The sequence below is a fragment of the Epinephelus moara genome, chromosome 18, assembly GCF_006386435.1.
Source record: "Epinephelus moara isolate mb chromosome 18, YSFRI_EMoa_1.0, whole genome shotgun sequence".
NCBI lineage: Eukaryota > Metazoa > Chordata > Actinopteri > Perciformes > Serranidae > Epinephelus > Epinephelus moara.
In genome coordinates, this window is record NC_065523.1 from 8,221,971 (window position 1) to 8,242,478 (window position 20,508).

The 20,508-nt window shown below is 40.0% G+C and overlaps 1 protein-coding gene across 1 annotated transcript in view; it reads right to left on the reverse strand.

Annotated features, from left to right (window-relative positions):
- Positions 1-16,593, reverse strand: part of LOC126405750 (MAGUK p55 subfamily member 2-like) — a 28,428-nt gene extending 11,835 nt beyond the window's left edge. Inside the window, exons 1-9 of the mRNA XM_050069649.1 lie at positions 16,513-16,593; positions 9,032-9,080; positions 8,181-8,281; positions 5,834-5,989; positions 5,398-5,568; positions 4,990-5,097; positions 3,800-3,919; positions 3,498-3,629; positions 3,202-3,304 (exon numbers count right to left, since the gene is read on the reverse strand). Coding sequence (XP_049925606.1) covers positions 3,202-3,304; positions 3,498-3,629; positions 3,800-3,919; positions 4,990-5,097; positions 5,398-5,568; positions 5,834-5,989; positions 8,181-8,281; positions 9,032-9,062 — 922 coding nt within the window. The 5' untranslated portion in view covers positions 9,063-9,080; positions 16,513-16,593. The remainder of the gene's footprint in view (positions 1-3,201; positions 3,305-3,497; positions 3,630-3,799; positions 3,920-4,989; positions 5,098-5,397; positions 5,569-5,833; positions 5,990-8,180; positions 8,282-9,031; positions 9,081-16,512) is intronic.
- Positions 16,594-20,508: the final 3,915 nt, after the last annotated feature.

Genomic DNA, 20,508 nt, shown 5'->3' on the forward strand with positions numbered 1-20,508 from the left:
TAGATATCTCAAACTGGAATTACAGATATCCACAATTCAGTTGCAGATATCCGCAACTACATTGGAGATATCTATAATGACAAACCCCATACACATGAATGGCAAAAATAGTTTGAATCTTACTAGTCAAAACTGAATTACAGATATCTGTAATTAGAGTTTTGACTAGGCAAAATCTAATTACAGATATCTTGAATAAGAGTTTTGACTAGGCAAAATTATGTTGCAGATATCAGTAATGAATATCCAGTCTAGCGATTAAATGTTAAAACGGCAGAGGACGGTTCCTTGGTGTCCTTCTGCGTCTTCTTCTTCTTGTATAACCTTGTGTGTATTGGCGGTTAATACAGCATTACCGCCACCTAGTGGATTGGAAGCGCATTACACATATAATGGGCTTTTATTGGGAAAAATAGCTCAAATGCGATCCCCAGTGGTAAAATTAGGTATATAATTCGATATATTGGTTCGGTTAGATATTTGGCTTTAAATCAAACTGGTTGGCACAAGCCTAGTTAGCAGTGTCCCGGTACATAACATTAGCAGCCAGCTCCTCCTCCGCTGCATCCCGGCAGCAGCGTTAGCAGCAGAGGCCGGACTTGCTCGAACGCTGCGCTGGAAAACGGAAGATCAAGGACGCAGCGACGTGGCCCTGCCACAGCAGCCGCCCGTGGGCAAACAAATCAGTCTCCAGCGTGCCGCTGTCCAGCAACCTCAAATCTGTAGGGAAGGGGGGGCGGACACGACTCGCAGCAGTATTTTGAATTTGAGTGCAGTAATCATTTTGGCCACATTCTTACATACTTTAAAGAGGGAATTACAATATATTAAATGTATATTAACTAAAATAACCGCCTTGCTGTTGTATGGCTCTGCACATCAGTGAAGTTGCAGTAACAGTTTAAATCCATGTTTGTTCAGGCTTATTTGTAGCCATGGCAGTAGACAATGCTTCAAATTTGGATGTTTATGCAAAGAAGCTATACATTTTAAAACATGGATGCTTCACACACGCAAGGTTCCCACACATTTTCATGAACTAAAGTCAGAAACTTTTCAAGGACCCATATTATTTTTTTTCTTGCCAAACTAGCCCATAATTGTAATTTCAGCTAGCTGGCATACATACCCCCTACAGCAGAGAAGATCTATACAATCAGCACAATTTCAAGGTGGACACCCAAGATTATTGTCACCAATTCAGTATCTGACCAAATGTCTCCCCCTTCTGTTCCTGAGTTATGGCGTTGAGTAATGGACAGAAGTGTTTTTGCAGAACATTATGATGTCAGACTGACCTTTGACCTTTTGGACATAAAAAGTCATCACTTCATAATTTTATTCTATTAGACATTTGTACTAAAATGTCATAATTAACAAATTAATTCTTGAGTTATGGCCAAAAACATGTTTTGTAAGGTCACAGTGACCTTTGACCAACAAAATTCCAAAGAGTTATTTCTGTAGTTCAAGTGAACGTTTGTGCCAAATTGGAGGAAATTCCCTCAAGTTGTTCCAGAGGTATCACGTTTATGAGAATGGGACAAACAAATGTACGGAAAACCCAAACGCATAATGGCCCTCATGAATGTACAACATTAAACTGGGCGTCTGTACATTTCCACACAAAGCTTGGCATTTCTCAATGTGGACATGAACGGAGGCTACAATCAAATCTCAAGTCTCAGCTTGTGTACGCAAAATTGAGTCAGTGTGGACTTGCGGTGCAGCAGTAAATCTGGCTGAGTTGAAAAATTGCAATTAGACCGTATTCTGACTGACATCTAAGCATTTGCAGCCACATAATAATCACTTAAAATGTGTAGTCGCCATATGGACGTGCGCCCTGTATAACAGCTGACTGTTGCCTGGCTCTGTGGGACTGGCTCCAGGCTGACCAAAGAATAAACACCGCTTGTGCACAGCTCTGTCAGAAACCTCTCTTTTTTTAAAAACACTAACAAGCCTAAGCATTTTACATAATTCGTAATCAAAACATCATTAAAAATAAATAAATAAACCCTACAACAATGTAATTATTTAAGTACTAGTAACCTAGGTGATGAAATTGTCTCCTCTGCCACCTGTTACGCTCTAAGTGGAAGCAGCCCCAATACGTGCAGCCACAAGCTCCTCGGTCTGGGTCAATTATAAGCTTTTATATGCATATTCTAACAATATCAATATTATGAAATGTATAGGCTGTATTATTAACGCCGTCAGTGATTCCATTTATAGCTTAGAGAAGTTTCTCTCCATTTCATAAACTCTCGTGACGAGGATATTTAAATGTTTTCAGCCACCACATTTATCAACACCCAGTCATTCCTACACTGTGAAGGGCAAGATAAAGTTTCATGAATCCCATGCTTACCCTATCACTAGGTGATTTCTACGCTTGGATCTGTGTTGCTTTGTAAGATTGATCGATAAATGAGGGCCATTGCCTCCAGCCACGGCTATCGCCAGCATGGCGGCATGAAAAGGCTTTATTGTCCTTATTCTCTGGATTATTTTTAAAGATATTTTTCATGTGTTAGAAGGTTATGTTAAAGATATGAATTTCTTATCATTCAAACATAGTGTAATAAAAGACTGAATGACTTTAAAAAATGTCAGTTATTTTTTATAATTAAGACTTTTTTGTTCCCCTTTCAAAAAGGTAAAAAAAAACATGAATACATTACAAAATGTCCAAATGTAAAAAAACAAAACAAAACACAGGTATCAACTATAGGCTATCAATTGTTAATTTTAACATTGGTATCAGCCCTGAATTTCACAATTGGTGCATTCCTACCTCTGATCATTGGTACTTGAAAGTTACAAGACATTTGTATGCAGATATGGCATTTCACCACCAGATAGCAGTGTGAAACAGTAAAAGACTGAAGGTGGGAACAATGACACACAATGCAGAGTAGCTGTGGTATTACAGTGATAGAGCACAGTTGCTAAATACACAGGCTACACCTTCAACTCTCAAGTAAACTGTATTTACCCTGCTTTCTACTTGCTGTAAGGAGCTTTTCATATAGCCTATCACTCATGCATGAAATGAACTATTAAAAAGTTTCTTTATTCTGCCATCTGATTCCTGACATCATGCTGTTTATTTTTCTTAATTTATTTTTCATCATTCGGTATAATTTTTTTATTGATCATCTTTTTTTGTTCTATTAAATCTTTCTTTCCAGTTACCTGCTGGCGCCAGTTCCACATCTCTCTTGACGAATGCTTTTCTCTTCTCCTCCAGCAACTGACTGGGGATCAGCCCTGCACTACCACCTTCCACATGACGGGCCTGTATAACACACACACACACACACACACACACACACACACACACACACACACACAATACGCATTCATGACAAAAATGAATACTAATGGTCCTGTGGTTTTATGACATTGTAATCTGAAGATCTGAATTTGAACAGCTTTTTGCCTGCTGTGGAATCAGCAGTGCACAAAAAAGTGAAACTTTTGTACTCTACCTGCCACCAGTTGATGTCATCCTGGTTGACTATCTGCAGGATGTCTCCTGTCTCAAACCTTAAGCCTGCCTCCTTACAGGGGATCAGGTTGTCGTTGGCTGGGTCGTAGCTATAGTGACACTTAAAGAACACCTAGAGAAACAGATACAGAAATATATGTCATTAGTGGTACATTTGATAACACATGCTATATATTTAATATCATTTCTGGTCAGTATCAATCCACAGTCACCAGCAACACTTGTGACTGGTAGTACAACGTCTGTGTCTCCTCTGTGTGTGGTGTTGTTTATATCTGTCACCTGTCTTGGTGGTATGGCTTCATGGTAGCTGGGCAGTATCTTCAAAACTACACTTCCACTGGCTGCTTGCAGCTCCTCCTGTAGCACCCTGGCATCCTGGCCCACCTCTCGTCCATTCACCTGCCAACACATTGGATAAAAAACAGTTTGTGAACTGACACAAATAACTAGGGATGTCCAAATAAAGCTTTATGAACCACTAATTTGTATTTGTTGACCCCACTACATGGCGCATTTGGCTAAGAGAGAAAGGCTCATGTAAAGGCAAATCCTGTGCTTTCAACCCTTTGTTGAACAGAGACTGCCACATCGTGGGCTCAGAAAATGAATATAATGGTTCATGAAGCTTCATTTGGTCATATTTATTAAAGATACACTATGCAGAAGTTTTACTATGAAACAATGTATAGACTCAAAAGTAATCAATCTCAATCATCACCCACTCTTAGTGTGTGGCAGTGTATTTTTCTGCAGAGACTCTGTTCTTGGTCAGCATTCTTTTATTTTCCCCTTATTCTACGTGTTTGGGACATTTTTTGATGTGGATCCCCACAGCGCTAAGGTGAGGTTGGGGCTTTATTAAAAGGTAGTGACAAGGTGTTGGACTGTAAGCAGAGGGCCTCCAACAGACACAGTGCCATAAAACACAAATATATTTTACTTTCGCTGGCAAATGTGTTTACAAACAGTAACCGACAATCCTGCATAGTATACCTTTAATAAATGCATTAAAAGCACCTGTAATGGAAGAGTTTGGTGAGACAAAAACATTAAAAAGGAGGACCCAGAACAGAGCCTTGAATTACTCCACAGCTAAGATCAGAAAAGGACAAACATTTACAAATTTTTACCTTTTGATAGAGCCAGGCAGTTTCTCCCTGTTTTTCCAAGCCATTTGTTCCCCTTTTCCAGGGCTTTTGTGCCAAGTTAAGCTAAGCTAACTGGCTGCTGGCAGTAGCTTCATATTTAGCATACAGATGTAGGAGCATCTAATAAATGAATAAAGTAATTAAGCTTATTCTAACTATTTCTCTAAGAGGCACTTATTTGGGAACAGGTAGTGTTTCTCGAGGGGCCAAAACTTTTTCAAAGTTAAGGAATAAAAGCTGGAATTTCAAGGCATTCCCACCATTAATCCAGACAATGGAAGGGGTCAGCAAAGGTCATGCCTACTTAATGGTCTACCTTACCTCTTTGATGATATCTCCAACATGCAGCAGTCCTTGCTGATCGATCATCCCTCCATGGAGGATGCGGGCTATTATCAGCTCACCACCCTCCACCTTGAACGTCACACCCTGAAACAATAATAAACGCTATTGTTTCTATCATCAATAAATATGAGATCAGCATCTACAGTAGTAAGTAAACCCAAACTACACATGACCAACTGTTGTGTGTGTTTTACTAAAAGCACAACATTCAGGAATGACCAGTTGGGGCTCATGTTTATTTATTCATTTATTTATTTAACAAAATCAATATTTTCACTGCATCTTTGAATTACTGATTAAATGCTTTTATAACAAACATGAGGAGTGCTTGGAGCAGAAAAGTGCAAACCAACATGGAATGAACTCAGCTTTAATGTTACATACCAGGTGCTCCCCCGCCACTTTGCGTATGCCCACCATGCGAATTGCATCAGGTGGCAGGTGCAGGTTGTTTGTGTGGCTGTCCTCCTGCTCATGATCCACAAAATCACATGGGCTGGGAGGTGGGCTATCACATGCCTGGGACGCCACTGAATCATGAGTCTCCAGTAGAGACTGACAAACAAAAAAGGACAAAATTTAGTGTTAGACATTAAAACATCACATTATGTAACACTACTTGCTTTTTTAACTAACTGTGTGAAGAAAAAAGACTCAGATCTTTCCTGTATGCACAGGATTTACAAAATCCATCTTGTTATCAGATTCAGCAGAACAACCAAGATTAAGTTGTAGTTTCCTAATACAATCCACGTCAGAGTAATTTTGACACTGGACTACATTTTTCACTGTTTTACATGTTTATGTGTGTGTTCTACACCTGGAAGTGTGGCTGTGTGAGAATGCGGGTGAGCTCAGCTGCAGTGTCAGAGTGATGTGTGAAGGGGTCCAGGTCTCTGAGGATCTCCTGCAGGAGCTCCACATTGTTCTCCCTCACTGGTGACGGACGTGGCTCCTTCAGGCTCTCCTCTTGCTCCTAACACACAACACATACACATAAAATTGGATACACTTAGACACAAAAACATGATAGACAGGTCCTCACAAGTACGCGCACATAAACACATCAGTGTTTCCCCTATATATAGACCTTTGTCACAGTATACATTCTGACTTGTCACAGTAGGAAAAGCACAGGTGAAACTCAAACCATTAACGATGGCTCAGGCCCATTAGTTTCACAGTGAGCTATTGCAGTAAGCCCACAAGCACAATACCAGGGCCTCCTCTATGCGGAATGCAGCTGTCATTGATGTTTTAAAATACACCTGTGCTTTCCCTACTATAGCATGTCAAAATGGCTGCTGTGAAAAAGGTCTACTGTGCAGGCCTAGCTGGCCACCAGGCCAACAGGAAGCGGCTGTGGATCAGAGGACGAGTGGGTTGTACACTAATCAGAGGACCGGCGGTCCGATCCCTGGCTCCTCCAATCCGCATATCGAAGTATCCTTGGGCAAGATACTGAACCCCAAATTGCTCCCGATGGCTGTTCCATTGGTGTGTGATTGTGTGTGAATGGTTACTGAGTAGCAGGAAGCACCTTGAATGGTAACCTCGGCCACCAGTGTGAGAATGTGTGTGTGAATGAGTGAATGTGACATGTAAAGTAAAAAGTACTTTGAGTGGTCTGAAGACTAAAAAGGCACTATACAGGTGCAGGTCCATCCATTTACCAAAGATATTGCAGCATGTTTTTTCAAACCAATTTGGTCGCAGATGTCTGGATTATCTTACAGTTGTAAGGCACTTAGGGCAGAACCATTCTGCAGGCTGTGATGTACAGGCATAGAGCAGTTCTGTGTAGGAGTGTGTGTTCAGTCGCATGTCATACTTGTTGTCTTGTTTTCAATGACATCAAGCTTGCTCTGGCCAACACTCTCTCACACAGTGGTAAACATTCTGACTGCCTGCTCCAAACATCGAGAAAAACTTCTGCTTGTATGATCAATTTATTTTTAGAGATTCCGAATTTTATATTTTAGAAAACAGAATAGGGGCAATAGTCTGGAAATATTTTTCCATACTTTTCCACACACAGAGCCAAGCTATGGCAGAGCACAGGAGAGACCGGTAAAGTGAACATTATTTTCAGCTGATGACAACTCGTTATGTTATGTGCAACAAAAGCAGGTTCCACTGGCTTAAAGGGATAGTGCACCCAAAAATGAAAATTCAGCCATTATCTACTTACCCATATGCCGAGGGAGGCTCAGGTGAAGTTTTAGAGTCCTCACATCACTTCCGGAGATCCAAGGGGAGAGGAGGTAGCAACACAACTCCACCTAATGGAGGCTGGGCGCCCCAGATTAAAACGTCCAAAAAACATATATTTGAAACCACAGAATATCTCCATACTGCTTGTCTGTAGTGATCCAAGTGTCCTGAAGCCCCGACATAAAAAGTTGTTTGGAAAAACGTCATTTAAACTGTTTCTAGCCTCATTGTAGCCTGTAGCTCTAACTGCCTCTCTGTGGACCGTGCTCACGTGTGCGTGCTTGCGCAAGACTGCGAGACATGGGCACCGCCTTCATGTGTGTTCACGTGCTTTCGCTGGTCTTGCGCGCAAGTGCACACACATCAGCTACACAGAAGCAGTCAGAGCTACAGGCTACATTGAGGCTAAAAACAGAGTTCAACACATTTCCAAACAACTTTTTATGTCGGGGCTTCAGGACACTTGGATCACTACGGACGAGCAGTATGGAGATATTCTGTGGTTTCAATTAGGTGTTTTTTGGACGTTTTAATCTGGGGCGCCATAAGCCTCCATTAGGTGGAGTTGTGTTGCTACCCCCTCTCCCCTTGGATCTCCGCAAGGGATGTGAGGACTCTAAAACTTCACCTGAGCCTCCCTCGGCATATGGGTGAGTAGATAATGGCTGAATTTTCATTTCTGGGTGCACTATCCTTTTAAGCTAATAATGGTGATTATCTAAAAACAATAGTTTTGTCTATGACAGTTACAATTAATTTTATACTTTTGTAGATGTTAAGATGACAATTTCATTAATATAATTATTAATAATAATAACAATATCACTAATAATACTGCTACTTATAATAATAATGCAGTGATAAAACTTGTGATTTAAACGTATGTTTAAATGTATGTGTGTGTGTGTGTGTGTGTGTGTGTGTGTGTGTGTGTGTGTGTGTGTATATCACACCAGAGGGCTCTCCATGATGCCTTTGAGGTAGATGAGGTCCAGGTCATTGGCCGTGGTGGAGCTGTTGGTGCTGTCGCTCATTGCGTCCAACACCTGGGGCACTATAATACACACGCGCGCGTGCACACACACACACACACACACACACACACACACACACACAGAAGAGGGACCAAGGGTCAATAAGGCAGAGAGACAAGGAAAATGAGACTGTCACAAATGGGACTCTGAGCTTTAGAGTTTTTCTGGCTGACCTGTAGGACTGCTTTAAATAAATGCTTAGTGTAGTACTTAGCAGTATTAATCTGGTTGGCTTTATTTATACTCTCTGATGGATGTGTTTGACCTCTGGTCAAAATAGGCTGAATTATCATCACAAGGGGTTGAAACTAAATTTACTTTCTTTTGGTAAAAAAAATAAAAAAAAATAAATATTTGCAATATTTTAGGCCATGGGTTAAAACTAATTAATTAAATCTAATAATACTAAATAATAGTTTATTTATGTCCTTGTACAAGCTGGAGTGTATTCTGTCCCTAGATACTTTTGAAACAGAAAAAAGAGAGATTATCCTGCTTTTACTGTGGTCAAATTATATTCAGTTTTAAGTATTAACATTCCCCTCAGTCATCTTCAAAGAGCTACATCTGCAGCTGCTATTACATGAGTAGTTTTCAACAGAAATCTTATTCTATTTCAGTGTCATTTAGGTGAAACATAAACTATACTATTCTTATACATGTTTTTCCCATTCCCTTTTGTAAACTTGGTGTGAAGTCCGGGGTGTGAATCAAGAAAGCACAGTCAAATGGTGATATGAGTCAGTGAGGAGGAAGGTGTATGGTCTCACCAGGCTCTGTCCTGGTGGAGGCCACAGGCATGGTAGAGCTTCAGTCAATCTGAGAGAGAGGGAGAGAGTGGATGAAATAGTCCATCTTTTACAGTGAAGTTCTGAGTGACATTTTTTGTTTTAGCAGGTGATAGTTTTTCACGCCACAGTGACCACATTAAGTCAAAACATTTTAGCCAGCATAGCTGTGAACATAACCCAACACTTTATGTCTTATTCACAAAATGTCTGTAGAGGAGCGCTTCCAGGACTCAAATTGTTTGCTTGAGGTGCTCTTTGGATGACCAATCATATATAGCAAAACTCAGGAAACTCCAAGGCACTCTCTTTGGAAAAATTAAAAAGCCTTTATTGTTATGGCTTGGTCAGGTTTAAGGTTTAAAGTTTAAGACGACCAAGCCATAACAATAAAGGCTTTTTAATTTTTCCAAAGAGAGTGCCTTGGATTTTCCTGAGTTTTACTTTATGTCTTATGTTGAAATTAAAGGAATAGTTAATCATTTTGGGAAACACTTTTTTGCTTTCCTGCTGAGAGAGAGGAACCTTTCGATGAATTGTAAAGTTGGTCTTAAGCAACACTTCACCCTTATATTGCTTTAGTGCAGCTATAGTGACACTCAACAGTAAAAACTCCAGTAAAAAAAAAAACCCTCCCATGAACTAAAAGACATTAAAAATACTTTTTTATTTTATTTTTTTTTTTAAAGACTAAAGTGTGACACCCTCTCACATCTAAAGATGATGTGAACTTTCAGTCACACTCTATAAGATTTCACAGGATCTTCACATGGGGATCTTGCAGGGTCACTATCTGCAAGATGATAACTAGATTCCTTTTAAAATTATTTTCCATCCTGCTCCTGGTGGAAAACATCACACCAAACTCATTTTAAGAAATATGACATATTAACAATTCCTTGCATAACTCTAGAGACACAAGATAAAGGGCTTCAGACACTGTTTTTGTCACCTCGGCATCGATATATCCACAAAGATCAACTATATTTGTGTACAAACTTTACATTTTGGATTTTGTCACCTCAACTCGCAACCAGCCCTCTTTAGCAAGCTGTGCTATTTTAGTGGGAGGGGGCTGTGGGAATGAGAGGCGAACCACTTAAAAAGACTAAAAGATTTCTCACTAAAATTAGTGCTGGTTGGTGGATCAGTTTAAACACAGACCCTTGTTCATTCCACAACGCCACCAGTTTCCCCTCCTTTTTCACAGTACAAGGGAACCGAGATTTGGTCACCTTCTTGCGCCCCCTCTGGGGTTCCCTCCATGTCTACTGTCTACCAGTGCTGAATGATTTAGTGCTTCCTCTTTGTTGCTGGAGGGAGTGACTTTTAATTGTTGATAATGTTTACGTCATTGAGCTTCACTGTTTGCATGTCTGATTTGAGACAGCTCGGACCAAGTTTTATGATCACCTTGGACCAAACAATCAAGATCAAGGGAGCGCACATTGTTTGCAACAGTGAAATTGCTTCAAACGTTGTTTGGTGTAAGGCAGGCCTTAAAGGAGTATTTCACCGCTGGAAAGATAGCCTTTTGATAAAACTAGGATGTCCATGCAGTAGAAAGACACAAACATATTTGAAAGCGTTGCTACAGAATCAGAGAAAACAGAGAAAATAGAAGGACAAAACCTCTAACAACCAGAATGCACATCGCCGCACCGGTCAAATTAACACTCCCACTGGTGGGTGACATAATGCAAACTCGTCTGTTTGACACAATGGTGGGTGGCTGGCAGTGGTGTAGTGGTAATTGATGAGGTGGGTGTACAACAAGGAAGGTAGATAGCTAGGTTAACGATGAGGAAGTGGGCATACTCTCCTATGTATTACAATGGCTTTTTAGCTGATAGGTGGGTATACTGTAACTGGATAGAAAAAGAAGTGGGGATACCCCGTATACCTGTGTATACCCTCCACTACACCACTGGTGGCTGGTAACAAACAATCTCGTATTTCAGTTGAACTGTGAGCAAAAACTAATTTCTAAAAACATTTGGGGTGAGAAAATAGACAACTCAGTAACAGAGTCTTGGTTAATACCAGCGCTGCCTAGTTTTACTGTTTGATCTAAGTCAGCCTCTGTTTTCACTTTGCAGGAAACAGTTAGGCACCCTACACCTGTTCACAAACTCAGCACAGCATTAAAATGTTCCTTAAAATATTGTGAGATAGGTGAGATATAGGCAGTGTAGTAATATAAATTTTATATACTCTATCAGCTCTGCCTAGTTTTACCGTTTGGATTTTGGTCTGAGTTTGAGTCAGAAAGAGAGGTGGGTCTGTATCTTGATCTGCTTCTCTATACTCTTTGTGTCCGTGTTGACGGGCAATATGAAATTGTGAAAGTACAGCCTTTAGTTCAAGCAACAGCCTGAGAGCCAGCCAAACTCGCCAAACTCCGGTTTAACTGGGGGGTGAGGAGGGATATCTAGGTACTGGTTAGATAGAGGGAGGTTTACTACAGTTCATTTACACATACTACCCACATTGTTTTGATGAAGAGCCATTGAAAATTGGGGAAGTATACCCTTTTAAGCACACAGCTGGAAGTTGAGGTCACATAAAAGCTGGATTAGGCCACATAGGAGCTCATTCGATAAAAGCAGGCACAGGTTTGCTTACTGAATGTCCTGAGTTGATTGACTGTTTGCACTTCGATTGAAGAGGTTCCCTTTGTCCTTTGAGTAAGTTTATTCTATTTCATGATATTTCAATTCATTTTTACTTTGTCATTGTAAAGTGTATCTAATCTGTCCAGCTAATTCTGACATTATGATCTGTCAAACTAGGGATGTACTGGTGTACTTATGTCAAGTAAAGTTGTTATTGATTTCTGAACTCAAGAGAATTTGATAAAATTTACTTGTATGTATACTTTGTTTCAATTGTCGAAAGGAAACCTCTCAAAACCTAACTACACCTTACTATGAAGAGAAAAGAGAATAAATGCTTTCCAGTGGAACCGGCTGACTGGTTCCCCATCTATGCTCAATATCAATTAAGTCAAGTCTCGTGCAGTCCTTTAAAACAAAGCAAGAGGTTTGTTCATAGAACTTAAAGAACTAGTTCAACCTTTTTAGAAATATGCTCTTTGCTGGTTGTCAGGTAAGGAGATCAATGCCACTCTCATTTTCGTACCATAAATATGAAACTACAGCCAGCAGCAGTGTGTAAGTATGCATGTTTGATTTATCGCTCTACAGCAGGCTGTACACCACCACGACATGGCACAACAAACACACACATACACGCATACTGCAGGCAGTGACGTCAGCAAGGGAGGGTCGAGTGCCAGCGATTGTTCTGGAATTGAGCATCCATACCAAAAGAATGAGAGAGAGAGAGAGAGAGAGAGAGAGAGAGAGAGAGAGAGAGAGAAGCGAAGCGTGAATGAGACAGAGAGAAAAAGGGGAGGGGAATGTGGGCGTAACTAATCTATATATTGCTATGACAACAGACACAATACAATGGCAATTTGGGGAGAGAGAGGAGAACAAAGAGACACACATAATTTAACTATGGAAGAAATCTCTTCCAGCTTTAACACTATCTATCTATCTATCTATCTATCTATCTATCTATAAAGCTGCTGCTACAGCTCATGGCTGCCATGGAAACCTGTCCTCCTTCAGTTTTGCCTTCACACACACTCCCATTGCTGTTTATGCTTGAGTAGGCATTACACAACACCTCAGGCAAAGGCTGGAGAGTGGTGGAGAAGATGATGTAAAAGAAAAAGAGGATGAAGGGATAACTGGATGTAAAACAAAATATCTGAAAAATGGGATATTATCACCCACTACTGTGTATCTTTTTCTCTTATCATATGCAAGTTGATGACAATATGTGAGGTAGGAAACGCTATATGACTAGCCAAACTCTAGGTACAAATTATTAAATTAGATTAGCTGTTCTTTTAATTTGCAGATTAAGGAAACTAGTTTGTTTTTTATGACCTCACACAAATCTTTAGGATTTCTGAACTGCAATTTCTTATTATTTACTGGCTGACGCTTCTTTATCTGTGATATGCTAAAATTGGTTAATACATATAATGTATTAAGGACTTTGCACATCTAATATGTATCTTTCATTCAAACTTGTTGCAGGTTTAAAAATAAATACCACCTTAAATCACGTTCACATACAGACTCTGAAACTTTCATCAGTAATAGAGATAAAGCACAATACGTCATACTCTGAAAACCACAACCACCGGAGTGGAAAACTATCAGCACTGCAATATACAACCAAATGCTGAAACACTAAAAATATTAATCAATCAATCAATCAATTTTATTTATAAAGCCCAATATCACAAATCACAATTTGCCTCACAGGGCTTTACAGCATACGACATCCCTCTGTCCTTATGACCCTCGCAGCGGGTATCAGATATCAGCATGACAACAAATGTTTTTAGTGCCTCATGAACTAAAAAAAAGTTATACTGATAAACTCAATATTGTCGGTCTGTCTCATTTTATGAAATCACCAGGTAAAATGATCATTTAAGCTATCATAGATCAAAACTAGGCATAACATAGCTTAGTTAGCTTTAGCCTCTCCAGCTTGTCTGCTCAAACTAGCTGCATGTAGGCACACCGAGTGTCAGGATCCCCATATCTTCTTGCTGATGCCTCACGTGTAATTGCTTAAAGGTCAGTTTTTTGGTTCTGCAGCTTGTAAAAACTTAGTTAGGGAGTCCTTACCATGTTGGTAGTGCATCCCACCACAAAGCAGCTTTTAGGTATTGTATATTTAGGTATTGTTGTGCTGTTTGCTAGCAAAGGGTAATGACAAGGAGGCACCTTCACATCCTACAAAGTCAATGGAGAGCAATGAATTGTATTCCCCTCTTGACTTAAATGCCCTGTGTCTCTATTAAAGTTCTGGAGCAGGTTTAATTTTCCGTGTTTTTCTGCACCTGTTAAAAGGCATTTAAAAAGTGGTTTGACCCAAAAAAAAGTGAAGAAAATGTGGTGTAACCTATGAGACACATATGTCCACAACAAGAGAGAGGAACAGGGCAGAGGTGGACAGCAGGCCTGCGGGAAAAAGAAGCGAAAACATATGGAGGCAACGTTTGCTCATTAAGGCGTATTTGCAATGACGATGGTTTCAGAGGAGTAAAATTGAAAACCAGCACACTATCAGTTCATGACTCAGGTGCCAAACGCAGGATATGTGCAGAGAGTGGTAATGATCACCATGGCATTAAATAGCTAAATCCCTGCAACAGAAAACGTCTCGTCAAACATTAAAAGGAGCGTGGAGGTTGCTAGCTCTGAAGTTGTTGTTTCATGCACAGTGCTAAAATGAAATGTGGAGAAATGTCTAGCAGACTACCTTCCTGTAGCTGCAGGGGCTTTGAAAATGGCAACAGGCAGGAAGTGGAAGGGGAGGAGAATTTTGTCTGAAATAGGTTGCCAATGGCAGGCTTATAGTAGCAGTATACATCCTGTGAGCTAGATTACTCTTTATGAGAAAATATCTTAGTCTGGTCTAATGGTTGGAGCAATATCTGTTATTAAAAGATGTCACTCATGTTTGGAAAGTCCTTTGTTTAGATTCTGACTCTACAATCTGCAGTAGCTTTAGATAGTACAGAATCGAGTAGCCATCTCTGTTCCTGTATTGGTCATTCATAATCTGCTGTGTAAAATGCGTTTTGAGCCACACAGTTTTTTCTCTAGAATAACTTTTACTATGAATAAGCACTGTGACAACTGATAAGCTCTCTCACAACCCAGATGTAAAACTTGAAAGGAATCTGTTTTATAAAGGGGAGCTATGCAGTTCTTTATTGCAAATGTTACGACTGATACAGTAAAACTGAATATATAACGGACTAGTAGGTCTGCATATTGTTTATCAATTTAATTATCGATATGGATTTATGTATGCGTATATACATGTATATACAGTATGTAGAATTTTTTGTTCTGTTAAAAGGTTTTTTTGGGAGATTCTCCTTGCTGTGAGAGTTCAAGTACAGAGGGATGCTGTATAAGCCCCCTGAGGCAAATTGTGGTTTGTGATATTGGGCTTTATTAATAAAATCTAATTGACTTACATCGGCTTCTTTTAACTCCAGTTTGATTTACATGATGAAATAAAGTTGTTTTTTCTGTGGATCTCAGGAAGTGTTGCACTGACTAATAATTAATATACATATTAGTAGGAGAGCAATAGAGGAGAGAACTTAGCTTGCTCAGCCACTGTTTACTTAAACAACAGCAAAAACAGTCAAACATACACTGATCTTACACTGCTGTGAACTCCATCTGCTACCCCCTCCTCCTCTTGCATATCCTTCACTCATACCTTACTCCCTCCTCCTCCTGTCTCCTCAGTGTTTTCCACTTGTCTCCTTTTCTCATTCCCAACATCAACAACTCCCCCACTGACCCATCCTCTCCCTCACCTCTCTTTCTCTTTATGCTTTCCCTTGCTTATGCACCCCCTAATGTTCCCTCCTTCCTCTCCTCTCCTTCTCACTCCATCCTCCTGTCTATTATTCCCTTATTCATTTCCCCTCCTCCCTCACTGCCCCTCCTCCCTCGGTCCCCCACCATCATCCATCTGCTTAACTGCTCCAATATGTAAAGAAACAAATCCTGCCAGGTGCACACACACACACACACACACACACACACACACACACACACACACATACACACACACACTATTATAAATGAATGGTGCTCTTGCAGTGTCTCATAAACATATATTGGTTTTAACTGTGTTGTTGTCCTAAATATATTTAAACTATTTGTTTCAGCTACATGATTTAAGTTGCCTTTATTTGGACCTCCCCAATTTTCAGTGAGTTTAGCTTTTTTATCTTTATGCCGATATGGGTATAATCTAGACTAAGTAACGTTAAGGGTGTAATAGATTGGGTGTGTGTTTGTGTCTGAGTGGGTAGGGGTGTGAAGTGCGTGGTCACGGTTTTTTTGACGTCACCTGAAACCCATCGGCGCTGTTTGTGACTGTGTTTGATAGGCTCCTCTCTTTGTTAGACATTTTTTTTTAAATGTAACCCTCTGTATCATTAGCATTAGACTAGCCCCCTGCTCATTCACATATACCGGTCCATACACACAATACGGTACGCACACGCACGCAAAGGGGTCTTCTAATTAGTCTCAAGGGCCACATAAAACAAAGCATAATGCACACACACACACACACACAGACACACACAAAGGCTGCCCGAAAAACAAAATGCTAATTCAACACATTTAAGCTAACCTTATCCTAATAGGCTCCTATGAGCGTGCCATTACAAACGCGCAAACACGCACACATCGTCACAACAGTCCAGTGTAATATTAGCTTCTCTCTTAACGCGCCTCAGTGGGAAGAGAAAGAGTAAAAGCAGCACAATATATTAAACAGCAGCTATAATAGATGTGAATAAAGCCTCCATGTTGAATATCACGCCGTCCACCTACCTTTTATCACAATGAGACAAGCTTCCCGCTGTCTGTGATGTCGCGTGTGCTTCTTGTTGTCGTCTGGCTTCTTTTACCCGTCAAGGCAGATGGTGTCAAAGGCAGCAGGAAAATGCATGACTTCCGAGTAAATTTCAGAATAAAACGCTTGCAGAAACTATATGTTAAGTTTCAGTTCAAAAAACAATGTTGAATTATTATTGTTTAAGTAGAATGGACCTTTAAGATGTTAATTATTTGGTATGCTATGCTCTATGAAGTAGGCGAGAGTTTTACATGGTAACATTCAAACTTAATTTGCAGGTAGATTCGACATACTTCCGGTTTAATTCTCTACATCCATGGGATTTTGACACCTATCGATGCGGTACTATTATAGGAGTATTAAAGGGCCAGTGCATTGTTTTTGTTTGTTGTATTTTTTCTGCCTTTAAAAAAATACATTAAAAAATATTAAAGATCCCATATTGTGCATATTTTTAGGTTCACACTTTTATTCTGTGTTTCTGCCAGAACATGTTTGAATACTTTACTGTAAGCATTACCTGAATATACCTGTATTCATCCCAGAGTCGTGCATGGGTCCAATTTTGAAAACCTGCACCCGCCCATATCTGTAAGGCTTAGTACCAGAACCAACCCATTACCCACCATCATGCTCAAGTCAAAGCTGCACCTGCCCAGTAAAAGTCCCATGACCCAACCCGCACCTGTGATTTAACACAAGTAGGCTACAGTCACACATATTGCAATAGTCTGGGTTCTCCATTCTCAAATTACAAATCCAGCAGAGGGAAGGTCTCTTGCATTGGCTGCACTCGATGCCGGGGTGGCAAAAACATTACACGCCATCTTCCAGGTCAGGAAACATTTTAGCATGCTGCTTCCACCACCACAAAACCTCAAAAGGGTCCTCATTGGGTGTCTTCAACTGAAGGCTGCCACCTCATCCTTGGACTGCAGAGTTTCATCGCTGGAGTTCAAGGGGTCAAAGATTCAACTTGTGCCACTGACTTTCAAAATAACAGGAATTGTAGCTTGATAAAAGTGATTTAGATGTGAAAATATTACACAAATACTGCACATCTTTTGCATTTGTTTTATCCTGAAAAAAATTAAATAGGCTAATAAAAAATATAGGCCTATTTCTGGTCTCACTTCTCACCTGCTGCCCACCCGTGTGTAGTTCACTTTTACCCGTGCCCATACCCATGAATTTATATATATATATATATATATATATATATATATATATATATACACACACACATATTTTTACCCTATTACCCATTGCACCCATTAAGCCACAGCTACCCAACTCAGTGCAGGACTCTCATTCATCCTCTAAAATGGTCCGTTGTAACACCTTTCTCTTTAAGCTCCCCATGACTGTCATATTGTTAGGCAACAGCTTGGGCCCATGATTACTTCCTGTCAGCTGATGTCACTCACATACACTGCAAAACATTCAGAGAGAAAATACAAAGGGACCCTGTCTGAAGTTTGAAATGTCTATATAGTAGAACTGTGACATCACAACTTCACAAAAGTACTGATGACTCATTCAAAGACACAGTTTCTAAACAGGGACTGTGTGCATTTCTCTGATTGAGCACTTTGTTACTATCACAGTATAAAAGACAACATTGTACCTTTAAAGCAATTAGAGCTGAATCTGTGGCAGCTTTGGTATCACAGGTTGGACTGGAGGGAATGGTGGTGGTGGGCTAATCACAACCCTGAAAGCTGAGTTTTAAAACAATAAGCTGACAAATTGAGATCCAAGGCATTAACATTTCCTCTCTGTGTCTTCCAGCAGGTTTAATTAGACTCTGTGTAAGCCCCAAAAGCCCTTGTGACAGGACTGCTTTGACAGTCCAAATTTCCTGTGACTTTTTGTGTCTGTTGTTTTCCTCTCATGTATGCTTCTCTATTTTTATCAACTGAAAATTATAATCAGGGAATAAAAAGCCAGGAAAAAGGGCCATGAAGCTCTGTAGGTGGAAGGATGCCATAGCAGTAAACATACGGTGACTCTACCATTGGCCTATCTGAAAACAGTGCAACAGCAGCATGCAGTGGAGAGATTTGAGTATTACAGCTTGGTCAAGTCAACTGTGTCAGCTGTGGTAATTCGATTGGATGACCAGTGTTGGGTATGTCTTTATATCATAGTTAAAAAAAAACTATGTTGTACACCAAAATGTGTACGTATTACAAGGGTACTTGGTAATAATTTGGGTGTATTATCTGTATTACTGTAATAATGGGACAGAACCATTAAATGTTTTCCAGTATTACTTACAGTAGTATTTCTTGCGACTATCTGTGCTTTACTTGAGTTTTTAAATATCTGTCAACTTTCACATTTACTCCGATACAGAGAGATGTATTAAAACACCTAAAATTAAGACATTTTTACAAGGGTTAACCTCCAAAGACAGTGGAAACTACCCAAGATCTCGTCCACTGAACTTCTTTTTCATCAACTTCTTTTTCATGGTCAATCAATGGTTAGAACCATCTCTAAGGTTTATGAAACCCTGTTACCTTTTCTGTTAATTTCTGAACTGAAAAATCTACATGGGAGAGGGACTTCGATGTAGAAAGTGATCCAGTACTGTGGAGAGACCTATGTAGCAATGGTGGTACACACACTAAATGCAAGATATAGATTAATTCAGTTTTCTTTATCAGACTTATCTCAGTCGTTCCTAGCTTTATGAGTTTAACTCTAAATGTATCCCTTTATTTTAGATGTGGTTTAGTTGAGAACATTTTCCTCCATTCCACCTAGCAGCGTAGTAACCTACAAGGTTTAGAACAAGGAGTTCTAATTCTAATCTCACACACAGTCTTTCCATTAAGCTTACCGAAATCTTGGCGCTGGTGACATCACTAACACGTCTTTAGCTAGGCTGCTGTCTGCTGTCTGCTGTCACACCACAGAAAAGCTCATTTTTTGGCAGACACTGGATTGTGCTGGTGAGTGGTGTGCTTTTATCACTGTTTCCTTTGTAAGCTTGTTTCTGACTGTGTAATCAACCCTCTGGTAATGTAGCATCACCATAGCTACCTAGCTAATGTAAGTGTCAAGCTATTGTTGTTATAGAAACAAAACCCACACACAGCACGTCTTTAAGGAGCAAGTGCTCAGAGCGCTTTTTTTATGAAGCGCCGGGATGAAGTGCTCCCCACTTTTCTGCTGAAGAAAAATGCCATGTGGACACAGGACTTTAGGCAGGCGGCAGGGGTGGTGGATGGTTCAAACAAACACTGGAGTGTCACCACAGGTCAATCAAGTTATGTTAACAAGCAGAAACTGCACATTTCTTGTGCAAACGGAAGTTTATTTTGAAAAGACACAATGTATGTGATGAGCAAAACTTGCCGTCCTGGAGAATCCAAAACTGACACGAGGGGCACCTAGCATGTTATATTTTGACATGTAGGGCCACTGAGCGTTGGTATTTGAGTTGGTATTGAGGATGTGTTGTGCATCGCGACAAATGTCAGAGCTCCCATTGCTGGCTAGATTGAGGCTGTCAGAAGTGAACAGTTGCAAACCTCTGGAAAAGATAACTTACGTACCAAGGGATAAGATACATTTTTTCTATAATGGACAAACTTCTATCTCATACAACTGAATGATTGCCTGTATGGTCTCTATTCTATTATGGTTAATGCTAACCTATCTGTTGAATACTGTTGTTTCCTGGATTTCATTTTAGTTTAATTGTCACAGGCTCATTTCTTTTATTTTCCGGTAATTTATTTTTGAGATGTCTGTAACGTACAATGGGTGTTTGTGTATAGTCGATTTTTGCCTGTGTGGTTTGTGTAATATTTGAGATGCCAAAATAAAATACTGAAAAAACAAACAAACCTAAATAGGGGACCAAATGTGGATTGATCTGCCGCTGAAAAGAGTACACACATTCCCTCCTGTTTGAATAAAATGTCCTAAATCTACAGTAAACAGCTGTTTCAAGATAT